The sequence below is a fragment of the Balaenoptera ricei genome, chromosome 2 (assembly GCF_028023285.1).
Source record: "Balaenoptera ricei isolate mBalRic1 chromosome 2, mBalRic1.hap2, whole genome shotgun sequence".
NCBI classification, from domain to species: Eukaryota; Metazoa; Chordata; class Mammalia; order Artiodactyla; family Balaenopteridae; genus Balaenoptera; species Balaenoptera ricei.
In genome coordinates, this window is record NC_082640.1 from 72427333 (window position 1) to 72448613 (window position 21281).

Consider the following 21281-nt stretch of genomic DNA (forward strand, 5'->3'; position numbering starts at 1 on the left):
TTATTTTGTAAATTTCACAAAAATAAATTGATTCTCATAGAACACTTTCCTTGTTTTTTGCTGACCTCTTGTATCAATAGCCAACCTATGGATGCAATAGACAAATGAGTGTAGTTGCAACAGGATTGTTCATTGATATTTTTGTTTATGTTAACAAGTAAGGTGAAAATGAAGCAATGAAGACGTGTGTTGAAACTTTACTCGTTTGCCAATGACATGAGTGACTTCTTTGCTGAACTGGATAATGGTTTCTGAATATTGGAAGATATTTCTTCAATTTTCTCTGCTAGCACAAAATAATGGCTGTAGACACGACACCCTTATAAGTTTAATCTCTGTTAAGTGATTTTCTGTAGAACTTCCTAAGTCTAGGATCAAGAAATCAAGTCCTGATTTGTAGTGTCTGCTGATTTCTGTGGTGTAAATACACCCACTGTGGCCAATTTCAAGGCACCAACTTGATGACACTGACTAGAGCTAGGAAGAGGGGTGCAGTAACATACCATGATGAAGTATGTCCCCCATGCAGAGATAAAAGGCATTAAGTAACCTCAAGAACATAGAAGATAATAAAATATAATAGAAATAAAGAAATAAAATGTAATAGAAATAAAAATTTATACTTCCTAATAAAAATTAGGAAGTAATAAGTTTTTTAAAAATTATTTATTTATTTGGTTGCGTGGGGTCTTAGTTGCGGCAGGCAGGCTCCTTAGTTGTGGCATACATGTGGGATCTAGTTCCCTGACCAGGGATCGAACCCCAGGCCCCCTGCATTGGGAGCGTGTAGTCTTATCCACTGTGCCACCAAGGAAGTCCTGGAAGTAGTAAGTTTTAAGTATTTTAAATATAATTTAATTGAATATAAGTTTCTATAATTTAATTTTTAATATTAAAATAATATTCTTACATAGCTCAGTTTAACAACTGGCTTACAACATTCCTGCAAGTTTAACAGCAGGCTCTCATGAGCCGGTAGACATCAACGTTAGCCCACCCCCGGCTCTCTGAGACTCTGTTGGTGAAAGCATTTCAGGACAGTGCTACCTGCAGGCCGGCTGTGGTGGTGGCAGCAGTGGTGTAACAATAATAATGGCAGCCAACATTTATTGAGGGCTGTAGTAAATGTGCAGGCTCTTCTCTGAGTGCTCTGCATGTGTTTACTCCTTTTATCCACATGACGACCCTATGAGGGAGGTTCCATGGTCATGGCCATTTTATAGAAAGGGGAGGTTGCTCAAAGGCTCCTAGGTTTTCTTGTGCCTCCTCAGACCCTTTGCCATGTTAACATTCCCGTTTTGTAGATGAGGGGCCAAGGATCAGAGAGGTGAATGACTTGCCGAGGTCACACAGCTAGCCTGGGGCAGAAGTAGGGTTCAGCCCAAGTCTGGGGACTTCCCTGGTGGCGCAGTGGTTAAGAATCCACCTGCCAATGCAGGGAACACAGGTTCGAGCCCTGGTCCAGGAAGATCCCACATGCTGCGGAGCAACTAATCCCGTGTGCCACAACTACTGAGCCCACGTGCCACAACTACTGAGCCCACACGCCACAACTACTGAATCCCGCGCGCCTAGAGCCCGTGCTCCACAACAAGAGAAGCCACCGCGATGAGAAGCCTGAGCACCACAACGAAGAGTAGCCCCCGCTCACTGCAACTAGAGAAAGCCTGCGCGCAGCAAGGAAGACCCAACTCAGCCAAAAGTAAATAAATAAACAAATAAATAAATAAGTTAATTTATTTATTAAAAAAACTCAAGTCTGTCCAATGAGAGGGCCCTCTTTAGTGCTGGTTCCCCAAACACTGGGCACTGTATGATTTTGACTTTCTTGCAGAGCTTGCTTTAGAAAACCAATTCTGGAGCCTCACTCCTGGTGGGTTGATTTAATTGCTTTGGTATTTTTAACACAGTCCCCAGGGGATTCCAATGGGTAACTAGCTCAGATGGGCCCCAAAGCACAGCTTGGGGCTCAGAATGCCTGGATTCAGGCCCAGGTTCCTCACTGGTTAAATGGAGGCTCCGGCCATCCACAGCGTGGCAGCTGTGAAGAATAAGGTGATGTGTGGGGAGAGCGCAAGGCAAATGCTGGTTGTCGTGTGGCACAGACCAGAGAGCCAGCATTGCTGATTGGCCCAAGGCTGAAATCCAGTGGTCCTAGAATGGCCTTGTAAGTGAATTTTTACTTCCCTCCCTCTACCCAATAAGAGCACAGAGACAGTAGGTAGTGGTTTTCTCTGACTTTACCAGGCAGGGCTTCTAGAACCATGCAGCAGCCTCCCATAGAGGAGCAGGCCGCGAGTGAATGTCCAGAAGCTGTGGTTTAACAAATTCAGTGCAACTGGGTTGGGGCCCTTCCCTAAGATGTGTGTTTTCTAGGAAAAACATGGAGCTGGAGGGACTTCCCTGGTGGTCCAGTGGTTAAGAATCCACCTTCCAATGCAGGTTACAAGGGTTCGATCCCTGGTCAGGGAACTAAGATCCCACATGCTGCGGGGCAACTAAGCCTGTGCGCCTCAACTAGAGAGCCTGCATGCCGCAAACTACAGAGCCCACGTGCTGTGGAGCTGGTGCGCCACAACTACAGAGTGCTGAAACTAGAGAGAAACCCACGCCGCAACGAAGAGCCCAAGCATTCTGGAGCTTGCGCACCGCAACGAAGATCCCATGTGCCACAACTAAGACCTGATGCAGCCAAAAAAAAAAAGAGGAACGCATCAGTTAAAAAAAAAAAAAAAAAAAGAAAAAAAAAACATGGAACTGGATCAGCAAGCTGGTGAGTTACCAGAGCCGAGATGGAAATGCCAACTTTGCCAGCCGGCAGGGGTGATCTAAGTGGGCACCCTTACATCAGCTAGAGGAAGCGAGGCAACATGGGAGAGGGGAGAGCACACAGGCATCTTGGGCAAGCATTTAAGGCATCTTGGGCAAGCGTTTAACCTCTCTGAGCCTTGACTTCTTCATCTGTAAAATGGGGTGATGACAGTACCTGCCTCAGTGAGAATCAAATAAGAGGTGTGTAAACGCTTCGTAAACTGAGTGCTGTAGGTTTTGCTATGCATGAAACTTCAGATTGGGTGCCTTTGGGATCACAGGAAGAGCAGGCCCTGCCCTCAGCAAGTGTGCAGTCTAGTGGGGGAGGCAAGACTAACACATAAAGGTCTTGGCAGTGCTTGGTGCTGCAGGTCAAGATTGCTGCACGAGTGTGGAGCTGGGAGAAGGAAGGAGGGCTGGGCTGGGTATTCAGATGATGCTTCCTGGAGAAGATAGCATTTTGACTGGGCCTGGAAAGATGGGTAAGAGTTCAATACGCAGATGATAAGACCTCTGGAAAGGAGCGGCAAGATCAGGAAAATAAGCACGGAGATGATGACAACGGCTACAGGCCACTTTATATGCCTTGTTTGATCCTCTTAGTAACGCTCTTGAGGTAGGTTTTATTGTTACTCCTAATTTACAAGTGAGAAGCCTGTGGCTGAGAGAGGTTAAGTAACTTGCCTGGTGTCAGACTGCTGGTAAATGGCAAAACTGGGATTCGAACCCAGGTTCTAAGGCTCTTAGTCATTATCTATGTTGACTCCCTAAAAGCAGGTTGTGCAAGAGACGCACATATGACTGCACCGATTCTTTCATTCCTTTACCTGGTAAACCATTCCTGAGCACCTACTACATTGCAGCCCCTCTTGGGTGCGAGGGATGGAAAAGAGAGGCAAAGCCCCTGTCCTCCTCTGTGGGGCCTCAGCTTAGTGGGGAGAGGACATGTAAGGGAGTAGTTGTAGTGCAGTTGATTCTCTGTCAGAGGTATGTCCGTGTACCTTGCAGGCCCTTGGGTAGAAACAACTAGCTGTGTGTATTGGCAGGGAGGGGGCGTCACAGAAGATGTTCCAGTGGGGAAGTGTTGGAGCTGGGTGGTGAGAGGGGAGGAAGCTTGTCAGGAAGGCATTCCAGCAGAGTGAACTGCAGGTTGGGGTGGGGGTGATGAAGGTCCGCTGGCATGTAGCAGAGGGTGTGCTGTCCAGAGGTGGGAGGGCCTTGAATGTCGATGAAGGTGGATGTTGGGCCCGGGCCACACTGGAGCCTGGTGGGGAAGGGCTGCCTGTGGTCTCATCTACAGTGTGCTGGGGGGTGGCGAGGGGGAATTTGCTGCAGCACCATGGAAACCTACCCACAGAGGCCTGGCAGCATGCAGCCCTGCTTTCTCAGGTTGCCCAGCACTTGCTGAATAACCTGGGACTGTGCTTGACATTTCCAGGGAAGGTTCTTAGACAGCTTCCTTGTCCCCATAGCACAGACCTGGCTGGGCCCCAGCTCTGCTGAGCTGAGCAGCCTCACCTGGTGATGGGCAGGCCATGCAGGCACCTGGAGAGGGCACTGGGCTGAGGGTCAGCAGACTTGGGCTCTGCTCTTTGCTTGGTATCCTTGGCAGTTTCTTGACTTCTCTGGGCAGCTCTGCAGCATGAAGGGACTAAACGGTCTCTGAGGTCCCTTGCAGCCCCAACATTGTGAGTCTGGGGGTGAAACAGGATGGGGGGAGGGAAGCAGAAGATGAGTGGGGGAGGAGGCAGGTCTGCGAAGGGCATGTTCTTCAGATTCAGCAGGGATTCAGTAAAGTTCCCAGGAATGACTGTTGTCACTGCTGCATCCCTGAAAGGAGAGAGCAAACATAGCCACCCTGCTCTGAAATCTCCTTGGGCACCGCTCCTTACATGGACCATCTCCCTGAATTCTCAGAACACTGTATGCCTTGGTAGGTGTTCCCATTTTGCAGATGGGGAAACCAAGCCTCCAAGAGGTCCAATGACTTTGCCCAGGTTTCACTGTGAGAGGTAGAGGTGGAATTTGAACCCAGGCCTGACTCTAAGCTCTGGTCTTTGGCACCTTACTTGATAGATCCCCTGAGGCTGCCTTCGTCCTGCAGAGACTCTTAGACATGCTGTACCAGGCCAGTAGGGATCACCCGACAAGGGTCCCCCCTGGAGGATCAGCTTCCAGATGGCACCATAGTAGGTGCCTCAGGCCAGATCCACTGGGCTGCTAAAGGGCACATTGGCCCACAGCTGTCTGCCTGATGGGCTGAGCTGGTGGCTTTATTTTAACAGGTGGGGAAAATTTCACCTCCTGGTGGCTACGCCCTGGGCCCTGGGCTCGGCAGTGGCAGCATCTATGGAAACGTGATCCCTTCCTCCAGCCGTGCTTTGGAGGTGACGTCAGGTGTGTGGGTGAAGTATTTGGTTGAAGTAAATAAAGCTGGAGGAGAATGACAGGAGTGAGGGAGTGTGGATGGGCTCGCACTATCCCAAGGGCAGTCTGGCTTGGCAGTCTGCTTTTCCTTCCTGCCCTGGAACCAGGAGACCTGAGGCTTTGCGGGTCCTGCCTTGGGGCCCAGAGGAGTGGGAATTGGCCCAGCCAGCTTGGAGGATGGGCCACCTGGCAGCTACAGGGCCTAGAGATTGAAGAGGCTTTGGCTATCATCCAGGGTCTATTTTGGAGTTGGGAGACAGAGGCCCAGAGAGAGGAAGTAGCCTGCTTAAGCTCACACAGCCTTGGGTGGTGGAGTTGAAATTGGAATTTCCCAATACCCAGGCCTGGGCTCTTTTCCACCACCCTACCCTGTTTGGGGAGCGGGAAAGCAAAGAAGCTTAGACCAAACCCTTGGGGGAACTGCCTCTTTGCTGCCCTCAGACCACCCTTCAGACCCTCCCTGAGTCCCTTTTCCCTCCTGATGGCAGCCCTATACCAGCGCTGTGGGGAGGCGTGCTCTCGGGCGCCCCTAGTGGTCAAGGGCCTCCATGGTGCAGAAACGGAAGAGCCACTAGCCCCCAATTCCTTCAGTTCACATCGGCAAATTGTTATGAAACATGCAGGATGCAAGACACCATAGGGGATGCCAGGAACCTTAAAACTGATAGAAATTTTCCCAAGGAGGCTACCACCCCGGAAAGCTGCATCACGATACGAGAGACAGCCTGCAACTAGGACCACTCACTCGTAAGCATGTTCGGTGCTGAGGGGGTTAGAGCACAAGGTCAGGGGCTGCTTCATTGAAAAGCAAGGGAATAAAAGGAGGCAGAGATAGGGGATAGGCTCTGAAAGTGTGAGAAAGAGTAGGAAGGGCATTCTAGGCAAGAGGAAGAGCCAGAGTAAAGGATGGAATAGAGATGTCGTCCTGGGCCTGGTAATGCTCATCCTGAGGGGATATAGGACAGGTGCAGGCAAGTGATGGGCAGTGAGGCTGGAAAGTGCAGAGGCTCAGATGCCTCAACTATCAGGCAGGGCATTTGGACTTTCTCTGGTTGTCAGGAGGACCACTGAAGATATTTAACCAAATAGGGTGCTGTGGTGGAGAGAGCAGGAGCTGGACTTCCCGGGAAGCTCATCCTGACTCTGCCATTATGAGCTGTTGGACCTTGGGTACATGCTTTATCATTCTAGGCCTCTGTTTCCTCATCTGTGGAATGGGGTTGATAATAGTACCTACCACTCAGGGTGGCTGCAAGGATGACGTAGAGCACTAGCGCAATGCCTGCCTTGGTAGATGTACAGTAAATGTCAGTCCCTGCCTTGCTTCCTTGCCTCATCAGATTATTACTGGAGGTTGGGATAGCAAGAAGGAAGCCTTGCTGAAAGTCGGAGAAGCTGCAGATATGGGGTCCAGATCCCCTGGCCAGCCTAGAATCTCCTTGGTAGCCTGGGCAGGGAGTAGGAAGCATTGGTGGCAGGGAGCCTGTGACCTCTGTGTACTCCCAGTCAGGGCTGGTCTGAGCTGAAGGTGCATCTGGTCCAAATGATCCAACTTGCGAGTAGTGAGTGAGGTGGGGACAAGGACCCAGGTCTCCGCCACCTAGCAGAGCATTCCTGCTGTACTGGGGCCACCTCCCAGCCTGAAACCCCTAGACCCCCATCACTTTATGCAGACCTATCTTGGGACTCTCTTTGACAGGACCTCTGTTTCCTCACTGAAATGAGGAGGTTCAGCCCAGGAGGTCCTGACACTTCTTTCTGGGTCTCTGGACACAGCACAAGGGCCAGGCCAAGGGCGGGGCTTGGGCTGCTCACCAGGGTGAAAGCATCACAGGAAGAAAGGCATCCTGGGATGGGAAACAGGTGTCGGGGCAAGAAAATAGCTGTGCCTGAGCCAGGGTGCGAATTTGCCCCAGGCTGCTAGGCCCAAGCTGCATTCCCACTTCTTCCTGGGATAGAGTCCCAGGACCCTCGAGAAGCAGGGAAGGGGGACCATTTAGTCTAGTGGTTAGGAGCACAGGCTTTGGAGTCGGACAAGTAGAGGTTAAACTCCCTGGTCCATGAGTCAGTATTTTCTCAGTTTTGGTTTCTTTTCCTAAGAAAGAGGAATGATAAACACCCACCGTATAAGGTAGTGAGAGGGTCAGTGAGGTATAAAGTATGTCATGTGCCTGGTTAGCACTGGACCTGCACATTGTAGGGATTTACTAAATGGCGCCTGTCTTCACTCGGGGAACATTTACTGAGCACCTGGTGGATGTCAGGCTCTATGCTAACCTTTGGGTAGTTGATAGGAGTTAAACCCTCAGGAAGCTCTTAGCCCGGTGGGGCAGACAGGTCAGTAAACTGACAAGCTCGAGGCAGTGGGAAAAGCACTGAAATAGGGGAAGTGCAAGGTTTGATGGGAACTGGGGAAGTGGCGGGTGTGGGGAGCAGGGGTGGCTTTCTGGAGGAGGTACTATTTTTGCTGAAATGTGAATAGGAATTAGCCAGGTTGGGGGTAGGGACAGTGCAGGGAGAGTGGCCCACGCAGGGGAGCAGTCACCTGCTGTGTGATAGGTTCTTGGGGCGGGGCAGGGGACAGATGAGACTCAGGTGAGAAAACGTGGCCTTGCACGGAGGTTCTCACAAGCCAGTGGAGAGGCTGTTTCCCCTGGACTGTGGGCCACCGAGGTGAGAGGATGCGAGGCAAGGACGTTTCTCACTTCTTAGGGAGAATCTCCTGGGATTCTCCCAGGGATTCTCCAGGAATGCCTGGGAGAATCCTGCCTCCAATTGTTCCTCCTTCCTTCCTGTGGGGTCCCTGCCCCCCGTCCCTACTGCCCCCCAGTCCTGGGGACCACCAGGGCTAGTGTGTCTGCCTCTGTCCACTGCAGCTCCCAGCCCTGTTCAGCAGGTTTTGGGTGGTGGTCAGGAGGACCCGGGCCGGGCCCCTCAGCCCCAGGGAGAAGCCTCAGGGCCGTTCCCAGGAAGAGAGAAGTTCCCAAAAGGTGGCTGAGGAACATGGTGGAATGGAGGGAGGAGAAGCCCCCTGCTCAGGAGATGGTGGGCAGTGGGGAGGGTGCAGCTCACCACACGGGGTGCCAGGATGCTTGGGGTCCCTGGGCAGCCACCGGAGGGCCGGGTCAGGGCACTGGAGGGGGCCCCCAGCCTGCATCCTGTGTCCTGACCTCCCCCTGCCCTCACTCTCCTTTCTGCAGAGTGTAAGGAGTTGCCCTGCCTTGGGAAAGGACTTTGACACATTTTCAAAATAAGCTGAGAGAAATCTCCAGAGGGGGAAAAGAATAAACACACTTTTAAAATGCAAAAGGAAACATATTATATTGTTTTTTTAAAAAAGGAAAAAAAAAGGAGGGATTCCTCATCCAACTCACTTGAGTGAAAGTTTCCAGCCACTGTGAAGTGAGGTCACAGAGACCAGGGAGCCGGGAAGTTCGGGATGGGGACACCTGGGGTGTCTTCAACGCAGATTCAGAATCAGTTCAGCCAACTTTTAGGGCCACCCTCCACCTGCCCGCCTCTGAGCTCTGCGCTGCGGGGGCGGAGATGCAAAGACCTGAATCCTCCCTCCAGCTGAGGGTCCAGTAGGGCATCGAGGACAGACATCGAGGACTGTCGGACAAGAGAGAGTGTGACAACTGTCATAGCAGAAAGGTTCCAATGAGCATGAAGGGGCCCCGGGGGAGGGAGGGTTCACGTCTGTGGGTGGGGGGAGAAGACTCAGTGCTGCTGAGGAAAGGTTTCAAGGAAGAGGTGGACTGAGTTAGCCTTTGAAGCCTGGCTAGGATTTCAGTGGGCAGAGATTGAGCAGAGGCTTTCCAGGTAGAGCAGATGATGAGAGCAAAAGTGCAAGGTGGGAAATTCTCCAGTACTTTGAGAAACAGGGACATTCAGTTTTCTTAAACACTTATTTATTTACTTATCTATTGATTTAAAACCGCTTATTGAGATTTATATGTCACCTAGCATGTAATTCACCCATTTAAAGTCTACAATTTACAAAGTTGTACAACTAACACTGCAATCAATTTTAAAACATTTTCATCACCCCCAAAAGAAACCCCGTACCTATTAGCAGTCACTCCCCAATCCCCTAGTCCTAGGCAACTCCTTATCTACTCTGTTTCTGTGGATTTGCCTATTCTGGATATCTTATATAAATGCAATCGTATAATCTGCAGTTTTTGGTGACTGATCTTTCACTTAGCACCATGTTTTCAAGGTTCATCCACGGTGTAGCATGTATCAGTACGTCATTCCTTTTTATTTTTTTCTCCGCCTTCATTCCTTTTTATGGCTGAATAGTATTCCACTGTATGGATGTACCACATTTTGTTTACCTACTCATCAGTTGATGGATATTTGCGTTGCTTCCACTTTGGGACTATTATGAATATGCTACTGTGAACATTTGTGTACCGGTTTTTGTGTAGATGTGTGTTTTCAAGGCATTCCATTTCGAATGGGATCTAGGATGGTCCTGGTGAGGAGCAAGAGGAAAGAAGATGAATCAGAGGGACTGCTCACCCACTGAGTGCCCTGAGTGGTTGGGTGGGAGTGAGAAGGCTGGGCTCAGGATCCTGTTCTAGCGTCACTGGGAGCCTGGGCTGAGTGAGGCCAGGGCAGGGCTGTCCCCCCACCTACACACCCCCCCATTATTGTGTTAGATCTGGCAGCTGTTTTACTGGGCTGGGAATCGTCTGGGCAGCTGGTATTTTCCCTGGAAATTAGGTGTTTTTTTCCTGTGTCCCACCGAGGGCCAATGTTAGTTAATCGTAGAGAAGTGTGAGCCACACTGTTAGTCTAGAGGAGGGGGGTGTTGTCCACAGGAAGCTGACTGGCCGGGGGAAAGAGGTGGTCAGGAAGATGGAGGTCAGTAAGCCATGTGTAAAGTGAGGCTACGTTGCAGTGCCCCTCCCCACCCACATACACCCAGAGAGGCAGTGGTTTTGTTTACAGGAAACGCTGCAAGTATCTCCCTGGCCCCATTTGACAGATGGGGAAACAGAGGCACTGCATTAAAGGGATCTGCCGTTCAGAGACAGAAACAGGATTAAAGCCAGAGTCTGGTTCTGCTGTCAGCAGCAGGTTTGGTAAAACCCAGGCCTTGCCCTTGGCGTTGTGGCTGTTTTTGAGTTCACAGGAGAAGACTGAGGACACAAAAACAAGAAAGTGTTTACGCGGTTTTGGTGTCCCAAAAAAGAACACCAAACCCCACCCCAAAACCAAAGCAAAAACATAAAATAGGGCTTTAATTACCATCTTTTCTTTTATCCCTTTTCTTCTCTTTTTTTGTTCTCCAGCCAGAAAACATTATGTTGTTGGACAAGAATATTCCCATTCCACACATCAAGCTGATTGACTTTGGCCTGGCTCATGAAATAGAAGATGGAGTTGAATTTAAGAACATTTTTGGGACGCCAGAATTTGTTGGTGAGTTTTAGGCCTGTTTCTCTCCCAACTGAGAATCTGGGATCAAGAGGTAGAGAAATCCCAGTAGCAAACCCTGCGTCTGGGGCTGTGGCCTGTGGGCTGAGAGATGATGCCTTGGAGACCCCCTAGAAATCTAATGGGTGGAGAAGGAAATGTCTCATTGGCCTCTGGATGAGGGTCCAGGTGCTGGCTTTGAGCGCCCAGTGGGGCAGTGAGAGGCCAGGTGGGGCTAGAGGCCTTTGCAGAGTTAAATCCTCCCAGAGCTGGCTCCACTGCCTGCTCTTAGAAGAGATTATGAACATTTAAAATTACCTCGCCCTCTTGCATTCCCACAAACTCAACCTTTTCTGGAGTAGCTTTTGATTTCCTGAAAAACAGAAGGGAAATCATCTGCCAGATGCCAGATTCACCTGCTTGCCTCTCCTGTGTGCCTGGCCTTCATTCACGCACAGGAGGCCCAGCTCCAGCAGAGCCCTGGTGGCTCTGTCTTCCCTCTGTGGCTCTCAGCCTTGGCCCAGGCCTGGTGGGACTTGCACCACAGGTTGGGGGGAGGGGGGATGGTCATAAAGAAACAGCTTTGCAGAGGGGAAAGGAATGAGAGTTCAGAACCAACACCTCTCTGCTTTGGGAGTTGGAGTGGTCTTAGAGATGGAGGGAGGGAATGGTCTCCTCAAAGCCTGGGAGCTCAAACTTCTGACCACAGTCTAATCAAAAAGGAAGACGGGATGCGTCAGAACATCCACCCTGATAGATTTTCAGGCCACACATACCAGCTCTGCAGCCACTGTGGAATGAAACTGCAGAGGCCCCACAGACCCCCTGACAGGGAAACCTTGCTGTGTGCCAGGCACTATGCCTGGTGCTCTACAGACATTGTCTAAATTAATCCTTATAGGATCTAATGAAGCAGGCTTAAAATGTCTTCTCCATCAAGTGCCTTGTTTAAGGCAAAACAACCGGTAGGTGGTAGAGCAGAGATTCAAAAACAGATACATCCAACATCAAAGCCTGTGCTCTTTCCATTAGACCACGTTGTATCTATAAGAAGACCTTGCCTTCAAGGAGCGTACAATTTAGTTTTGGAAACAAGACATCAAACCATCAAATAAGAGTGCTGAAAGGATGTTTTCAGATCACCTGATCTAGTTTAAATGTGGACTCGGAGAGCTAGGGGATTTGACTTAAGGTCAACCAATGGTTATTCTCCACTTACTAAATGACAGATATTAGGTACTGGGGACACAGTGACGGTAAGAAGCCACACTCAGACTGGCACACCCAGGGTCACACAGTGAGTTGGTGGCAGGGCCAACTTGAACCTGGGGTGCAGGTGTCTAGTCTCAAACTTCATCCAAGATAGCAGTTGCTGCCCGCCATTCACATATGTGGTAAAAATGCATGTTTATTTAAGTTCATAGCAAGTGTTGAATGATAATAAATGGTTCAAGTAGAAATTCAGGGCAGTCCTGGAAAAGGTGACACGAGACAGGATGTGGTTAAGTGTAAAGGGAGTGATATAGACAGCTCTGAAAGACTGTTCAGACAAGATATCCACTCTCACAAGGTCAGTAGGATCAGTCCTGGCCTTGAGTCAGTGAGGGACAAAGTGCTGGCGCTGTGGATGTGGGAGGATCTAAGGGGGGTCGGGAAGGAACCAGGGTAGAGGAGGTGCACGTCCTGGGTTCAGAGGTACCACAGCAGGGGTGAAGGGCCAGAATGAGTGCATTTATCAGGGACCATTCACTGCCCACTCTAGATGGATCAGAGGGTTTACACGGGCTGGCAGTGTCAGTGGGATATTGATGGGCGGAGCCAGACTGTGGAGGGTTTTTCCCAGTGGTATACTGGTAAATGTCTAACAACCAGGTCTCAACACAAAACAGAATACAACTCTAATTAGGTTGAATAGCATCTGCCAATTTCAACCTACCAACATGTTGTCACTGAATTCAGAGTTGGGCAAAGATGCACACAGTTGACTCTTGTGAGCCAGTGTGACACAGCTCCAGCCCAGAACTGGTCTTATTTGCACCTTACAGATATATAGGGTGGTTTCTCTAAGCCCCTGACCAAATTATGATGACTTCCTTTTCCCAAGATCTCTGAACACAGGTTATAGCCACTCTTCCCTATTCCCACCATTCTTTGAAATTTTAACCTGAGACCAGGGTTAAGAAGTGTCAGCTTCTGGGAGTGTGGTGGACCAGGTCTTCCAAAAGGTCCTCTCACTATAAAACTGGATGCTTGAGAAAAATATTATTTTTCATGCAATTCTGGACTCATAGGAAGTAAGATAAATCTTTAAGTGTAGTAACTCCTTCAGCATCACCTGTCCTACCTTGAAAATCGAGTGAAATGAACATAGAGCTGGAGCTGTGAGCAATAAGAATATTCAATAGGAGGACCTCTCCTAAAGGCAAGTATACATATCAGCATTTATCAGAGACTAGCAAGATTTAGATGTTCAAGGATGTAGGATATTAAAATTATCAGATGTTGACTATAAAATAAATGGAATGTATATAGAAATAACAGGTAGACTCATAAGAATGAGCAGGCAACAAGAGACTCAAAAATGACCAGGCAAATTTTTAAAAGAACCAGATAGAACTTTAAGAAATTCAGTATATACTTATTGAGATTTAAAACTCAGTGGATGGGGCAAACAGCAGGTTATACACAGCTGAGGAGAGAATTAAAGAATTGGAAGACTGAGCTGGAAAAAATCAGCTAGAATACCACAGAATGACAAAGATATAGAAATATTAAAGAGAGGATAAGTGAAATAAGTTTAAAATAAGAAGCCTAACATAGGTCTATTTGGATTCCTGGGTGAGGGAATAAAGACAATACAGGAGCAATATCTGAATAGAACGGCTGAGGATTTTCAGAACTAATGTAAAAACATGCATCCCCAGATACAGAAAGGACAATGTATATCAATCAGAAAAAAACTCTATACCTAGACACATTATAGTTAAAGTACAGGGCACCAGATACAAAGAGACGATCTTAAAAATCAGCCAGAGAGAAAAGACAGGTTACCTACAAAAAACAAAAATCAATAACTGGACTGACAGCATACTTCTCAAAACAACAATGGAAACCAATGTCCAATAGAATATAATCTCCAAAGAGCTGAGGAAAAATAAAAACCCCATAACTGTGGAGAAACTATATTTCAAGAATGAAGGTAAGAGATTCAGAAAAAAAGCAAAAACAAAAAAGAACAACAACAAAAAAGACAAAACAATAAAAACAGTTAACCTCCAGTAGACCTTCATTAGTGGAACTGCTAAAAGATGTATTTCTGAATTAAGGAAGATGACTCTGAAGGGAGTTCTCAATGCAAGCAGTAATAGGAGCAAAGAAATCAGTAAAACATTAGGCAAATATAATTATTTTCTTTCCTAAATAATGATAATGATGATGGTAATGATGAAGCTTTAATTGTAGGATTGAAAAAAAGAACTAGAAACTGAAGAAAATAATGTTAGCTAGGACAGAGTACTTGAAATTAGTGTTCTAAGTTTCTTGTATTGTTAGAGGAGGGTCAAAATATTGATTTATGTTAGAATTTATTTGATATTCATAGTAAAGTCTCAGGGGTAGCCATTACAAAAATAGAAGTTGGGGAAAAAAACAAGAACACTAACAAAAAGCGATTTAAAAAAAAAGACAAGAAAAGATGAAAAACACAGATGAAAATGGACAAACAAAAGCACCTGAAGGACAGAAATGAGTGTGTATGTATATCGAGCAGATGAGCACTAGAAAGTGAGTTGTGGGCTTCCCTGGTGACGCAGTGGTTGAGAATCTGCCTGCCAATGCAGGGGACACGGGTTCGAGCCCTGGTCTAGGAAGATCCCACATGCTGCGGAGCAACTGGGCCCGTGAGCCACAATTACTGAGCCTGCGCATCTGGAGCTTGTGCTCCGCAACAAGAGAGGCTGCGATAGTGAGAGGCCCGCGCACCGCGATGAAGAGTGGCCCCCACTTGCTGCAACTAGAGAAAGCCCTCGCACAGAAACGAAGACCCAACACAGCCATAAATAAATAAATAAATAAATAAAATTAAAAAAAAAAAAAGAAAAATCTCCAGCACAAAACTTCACAAACCATTTAAAAAAAAAAAAAAAAAAGAAAGTGAGTTGTGCTCCTCAAACTCTCTATGGTGAACCACTTGAAAAAAAAGTCTATCCTGGACTGCTTGTTCAGTAAGATACAATAAAAATAAATTCCTAGAAAAGTGATCACAGTTTGAGTGTCCCAGCAATGTCAAATTGCTATGCAAGTCTCTAAATGCTTACTGTCAATTTCTGTACATATCTTGTCAGGACCAGTGACAGTCTGCAGACTGTTTGCCTGCAGACTGCACTTTGAATATCACTGTCCTAGAGAAAGTCTTTCATGTGGGTCTCAGGAGACAGGTACAAAAAATTTCATAACAATGTTTTTCCAATAAAAGATAATAATATAATAAAAGAATAAAAGAAGTGGAAACCATCCAAATGATCACCAAGAGAATGACTAGAAGATGATCTATAGTCACACAATGGACTATTATATAGCAGTGAAGATGAAAAACCATGGATGAACATTCAGTGAATGCTAGAAGCATCATGTTGAGTGGGGATCACATGCAGTATGGCATCATTTTTAGGAAGCTGAAAAGTAAGCCAGGAGAGTGGTTCCCTGCATCTGGGAGGGTGGGATGGGGGGCACATCCTATAGATGCAGAGGTTTTGATATTATTCTAGATGAACAAACTTAGCCTTTCCCACTCCCCACCTTTTTCTTTCTTTCTTTTTTTTTTAATTATTATTTATTTATTTTCGGCTGTGTTGGGTCTTCGTTTCTGTGCGAGGGCTTTCTCCAGTTGCGGCAAGTGGGGGCCACTCTTCATTGCGGTGCGCAGGCCTCTCACTATCGCGGCCTCTCCCGTTGCGGAGCACAGGCTCCAGACGCGCAGGCTCAGCAGTTGTGGCTCACGGGCCCAGTTGCTCTGCGGCATGTGGGAACCTCCCAGACCAGGGCTCGAACCCGTGTCCCCCGCATTAGCAGGCAGACTCTCAACCACTGCGCCACCAGGGAAGCCCCTCCCCACCTTTTTCCATTCGTGGTTAAAAAGTCTCAATCCCTCTCCCTTCTCTAGTTATCATCCTCTCTTTCTTCTCTAGTTCATCACCAAGCTTTTTTAAAGAGACGTCTGCACCCTTATCTCCACTGCCCACACTCAGCACTCTCTGGGCACTGCAGTGAGTGTGAAATTCAACACTTGCTTTCCGGGGCTTATGGGCTTGATCACCAGGCACCATTTGGTCCTCTTCTGTCCCAGGTAGAGTCTTCTTTCCTAGACTCTGCACCTTCTCCTGGTCATGGCAGCATTCGCACGGCTCCTGTTTCCGCCTGTGTGATGGCTCTGGTCCACCCCACCCCCACCTGCAATTCCCAGCCTGTTCCTGGACATCTTCCTCTGGATGCCCCTCGGGCACCTCAGGCTCCTCACCTCAGTGGCCACCAGAATGTCCTCCTGCTCCTCAGGTGGGAGTTGCCCTCTTTCAGACAGACTCAGAGGAGTGTGGATTCCCTCTCTGCCTCCTTTTCTCCTCCATCACCTTCCAGCGCTGACCTGACTGGTTTCCAGCAGAGAGTTCTAAAGCAGGCTTTGTTCTAGGCCCCATTGTCCCCTCCCGCATCTTCCTCTCCCCACCCTCCTCTTCCTTTTCCAGGAGTCCCTTTGTCCCGTCTTCCTCACTATCAGGATAAAAGGCAACTCCCTTCCTCAAAATCCTTAGACCCAGATTAACCCCATCTGCCTCTCTGATTTTCCTTAGTGAGGATTCAGGATGGAGACATTTGGCACCCAATTCCCTAAAATTCCTTACGATCATCTCTTCTCATTTTCATACCCCTGCTGATTCTTCAACATGGTTTCTTTCAGCTCCAGAAATTGTGAACTATGAGCCCCTGGGCCTGGAGGCTGACATGTGGTAAGTTGTACAGGCCGCCCAGGTGGCCCAGACCACGGCTCTGGCTGACATCCCCCTTGACCGTGAAAACCTCTTCCTTCACACTGACCTTTCAGAGCCTCTGGCTGCTCTGGGTGTGCTGGACCTGCGGCCAGTTAGCACACGGCCGAGGCAGAGAACAAGGGGAGAGGTGAGGCTGGAGGTGTAGGCTCACCCGAGGCCTGCTGCAGCCACGATAAAGATGGTAGTGACAGTAGCTCATTCCATCAGTCAAGCAAGTGATCACCGGGAGCCTCTTATGTTCTAGGTGCTGTGCTGGGCCGGGGGGATAACTGCAGTGATGGATTCTCTGCACAGATGGGGCTTATTTCATGTGAACCATGCTTTACAGTTGGCTAAGCAGCTTGATCACATGGTTTTCTAAAATCCTCCCAGTGGTCCTGTGAGGTAGTTATCATTATCCTCATTTTAAGAGGAGAAAGAGGCTCAGAGGTGATCATCGCAGCCTGCATGTGCAGGGGTCTGATCTTGAACCTGGGTCCTTGGGCTCAACGTCCAGAGCTTGATGACTCCAAACAAGTCCCAGGCTGCTGCTGAAGAGCGGAGTGGGGAGGGGCGTGGGACTTGAGATGGCATCCAGGGGCTGCTGTGCAAGCGCCCTCAGAACTGTGTGGGGAGTCCTTCGCTGGTCTGCGCCGACAGCCACGCAGCCCTGACCTGACCTTTGTTTTACAGGAGCATCGGCGTCATCACCTACATCCTGTGAGTATTACTGATCCCGGGGCTCTGACCCGGCTCAGATCCAGGGGGAGCGGGAGGGATGAGAGGGGGCAGGCAGACAGACAGACTGACATTTCCTGAGTGCCCACCGTGACCAGATGTGTTAGAGCCACACAGCAAACCTGAGGCTAAGTGCTCTCAGCTCCATTTCATACATTTGACCCTGGGCTTGGGGTTGGGCAGGAACCCAGGAGAGCAGCCTGCAGCCCTCCATCCTGTGTCTGCATCCCTCCTGTGGTCGGGGATCCACCGCTCAGCCTCCCCCAGACCCAGGTTTCCTGTGAAAATGTCAGTTTTCACTCCGAAGCCTTGGGGACAGCCCTCAAGCTGCCATGCCCTTCCTGACCCTGCCTCTTCTTTCTCTGCCTTTTCCCCTGCCTCTCTCGAGATCCCTTTTGCTCTCACATTCTCTCTCTTCCCTTTTCCCCAGAGTCTCTCTTTCCTGTCTCTGAAGTATTAAGTGCTTAAGCAGAGATTTCCTGCATCCGGTAGTGGACCTGTCACTTTCCATCTCTGTGGCCTGGGTCAGAGACTTAATCTCTGGGCCTGTTTTTCTCATCAGAAAAGTAGGAATCACAAACTTCCTGCCACGGGTGTGTTGTGAGGGTTAAATAAGCCGACGTGCAAACTTCCCGGCACTGCTCAGACACAGACACGGCTGATCAGTTGGTGTTCATTTCATCAGTACTTCCCAACTGTTTCCTCTCACAGCACTCCTGGAAAATGGTATTTTTATGGCACTCTGGGTAAGAGGCAGCCCACAGCCAGAGGGGATGAAGGATGGGGCACCAGCACTCAATTCTCTCAACCTCCCTGTAAAGCATCCCTCTGACTCCCCTTGGACTGGGAGCTCTGTGCGATGTGGTAGACAACCCCCCCCGCCCCGCCCATCCTGTCCCCCGAGCTGCAGCAGAGGGTCTCAACCCTGGCTGCACATCAGACCTTTCAATATCTACTGTGGCCCAGACCCCCCTCCAGATCTATGAAATCAGAATCGCTAGGAGTGGGGTCTGGGCATCAGTATTTTTTAAAAGCCCTGGAGGAATCTGAAGGAGGAATTTGCAGAGAGAGAGAATTTGCTGCATTGCTGTATAGTTCCAGATTAGAGCCAGAGTATTCAGATGTTGACTCTTGACACCTTGATATCTTCAGAACTCTGGTTTCCATATTAAAAGAGTATGGAATTCCAGTGTCTCCAGGGCACACAATCTTCTTGGAGCTCATTGAATTCCGTACAGGTTATTGACTGCCTGCTCCATGGCGGGCACTGTGCCAGGCACTCAGGATACTACGTGAAGGAGAATCTGTCCCACTTGCCTGGAGCTCCCTGTGTGTGTGGGAGACACCGGATGGCGAACTCTTACCCAGTGGGACCAAGGTTATCCTTTAGGTATGAACATGGCTTTGTGAGACACAGATGGAAGAGCCACTGGTTTGCTGGGCCTGCAGAAGGTTGAATGGGAGAGGGGGAGGGGGAGACAGAGAAGTGAGAGAGATTGATTTGAACTGGGCTAGAAGGAATGAGGTGAATTCTCCTGGTGGAAAGGGAAGGAAGGGCTGTCCCAGCCGAGGAAGGGAGCAGTGAGCTTGGTAAGTGTGGTGAAATATATGGAGCGTGTGGACCAACTTCTGATGCCTTGCTCAGCAGTTTAGATGTGATTCTATAGAAAACAGGGAGTCATAGAGGGTTCTTTGTGTGCTAACAATGACAATAATAATGGCCATAAATTCCAGAGTTCTTAGTATGGGCCAGGATTGCACGGAACAGTCTATATATATTTATTCTTCAACATTTTATATATATTTATTCACAACAGTCATGTGAGGTGGAGACTTTTATTTTCTTCAGTTTACAGATGAGGAAACTGCAGCTCAGAGAGGTTGAGTAACTTTCCTAGGTTCATACATGAGTGGCAGAGCTGGGATTCAAATCCAGGATTGAAATATCAGATTTTTTTCCAGGGTACCTTGCTTTCACTATCCCAAGGAAGTGTCAGTGGAGGTAGGGATGACCTTTAAGAGATATTTAGGAAATGGAACCAATAGAAGTGGTGAGGGAATGGGAGGAAGAGTCAAAGATGACTGCTGTGTTTCTAGCTTGGGTACGTTCATGAAGTGACATCATTAATCAAGGCAGGGAGCGCGTGGAGGGTTAGGGTAGGGCACAGGGACCTCTGGGACAATGGCACATCTGGAATATGCGTCAGGAGACAGTAGATTCAGGAGTCACTATTTGAACAACACATTCCCCACAAACCCTGCAGGGGAACATCACTCACCCTTCCGGTCCCCAACGGCCCATCTATTGCCACACCTCTCAGGCTTTGCTCAAGCTGCTCCCTTAGCCTAGAAGACCCTCCAACTCCTTCTGTGACTGCTGACAAACTCTTCATTCTTCAGGACACAACTGATGCAAATGTCAGCTCTCCCATGAAGCCTGCTCTGGACCTCCCCTCTGTCCTGTGCTCCCCCAGCCCTTTGTCTGGCCTTCTATTTTATTCTGTGCTCTGCTGGGGATTATGAAGAGCCAGGGCTCTCTGTTTGTCTCCCCTCCTCTTTCGAGTCCCTTGAAGACACGGTTTCTCTGTATCACAGGTACTTCCCTCTGTCACAGGGGCTCCATAAAGTGTATTGAATTGGACTCATTTGAAAAGTTGCTCACTGGCCCCCCCCAGAGGGGGCAGCAGCGTTGCGGGGAGCCTCCCATGCCCACGCAGCGGTACGAGTCAGGGTTCCCTGAGTCCGTCACCCCCGCTTTCATCTACTTCCTCTCTGTGTGCCCAGCCTCAGTGGAGCATCCCCTTTTCTGGGAGACACGAAGCAGGACACACTGGCAAATATCACAGCAGTGAGTTACAACTTTGATGAGGAGTTCTTCAGCCAGACCAGCGAGCTGGCCAAGGACTTCATTCGGAAGCTTCTGGTTAAAGAGACCCGGTAAGAGGACAGAGAAGGGCACTGGCTTCTCAGATACTGACCCTCTCCTGCCACCTCTCCCAAAGACGTGTCCGTCTGTCCCTGCTTTGCCATGGGCTATCATCGACCATTGTGGTCTAATCTGGGCAGGTGCTGAGGAGTGTGGACTGGTCAAGACTTGGCATTCATCTTGTTTCCTCAAGTCCTTCTGGTTTCTTTTCCTGCTGAAATGCAAATAACTCTGTGTGTGTGTGTGTGTGTGTGTGTGTGTATAAGTCAGCCTGGGTTTCTCTAGGGCTCATTATCTTTTGCAGTCTGTCCCAAAGCCACCTGGAACTAGGATTCAAAAAGGAAAGTGGCAGGGTTTTCAAGTCAGTTCAGGATGGGAGTGGGCGGAAGTGGGCCCAGAGGGGTCAGAACAGTGGGAAAATAGGAGACCTGCTAATGCCACACCTTCTGCAGGGCCCAGGGTGAGCCCCGTGGCTGTGCGATCAAAGAAGGAGATGGGCAAGGACTTGTAGGGTGCTGGGTGCCCAGAGCACGGCCTAGATGAGGCAGGGGTAAGGTCCACAGACTTTAGAAGACCATATCCTCTTGGTCCCACAGATTTTAGAGAGAGGCAGAGCGGGGTCCTCTAAAGTGCAGGGGCCCGATTTCCCTATTGAAGATCAGTGCTAGGTGGGATCACCGTACGTGGGTACAGAGCAGGGAAGGGCAGAGTGGATCTGGGAGGCAAACAGAAAAACAGAGACCAAAGGTTTTGCAGTGGAGAGCATTTGTGACTCTTCCATTGTGTGGTGTTGGCCCCTTCAACTCTGGGACCAAAGATGAGGGTTTATGTGATGTCATTTTATTGAGGTGTCTTCCTGGACCACTTACTCTGGAATGCAGAGAATGCAGCCACCTCTGCATCCCTTATTATTCTAGTTTGATGGCAGTGGT

The 21281-nt window shown here is 48.9% G+C and overlaps 1 protein-coding gene across 5 annotated transcripts in view; it reads left to right on the forward strand.

The window, feature by feature from the left end:
* DAPK2 (death associated protein kinase 2) overlaps window positions 1–21281 on the forward strand; it is a 125047-nt gene that overhangs the window by 85974 nt on the left and 17792 nt on the right. For 3 of the 5 annotated variants that reach the window (XR_009500811.1, XM_059913058.1, XM_059913060.1), the window contains exons 5-8: window positions 10542–10671; window positions 16616–16664; window positions 17379–17405; window positions 20208–20360. Coding sequence is in view for 4 of the 5 variants with exons in the window: in XM_059913058.1 (XP_059769041.1) it covers window positions 10542–10671; window positions 16616–16664; window positions 17379–17405; window positions 20208–20360 (359 nt within the window). In the remaining variant the exon portion in view is untranslated. The remainder of the gene's footprint in view (window positions 1–10541; window positions 10672–16615; window positions 16665–17378; window positions 17406–20207; window positions 20361–21281) is intronic. The other 2 variants (XM_059913059.1, XM_059913061.1) reach the window with 1 other exon arrangement.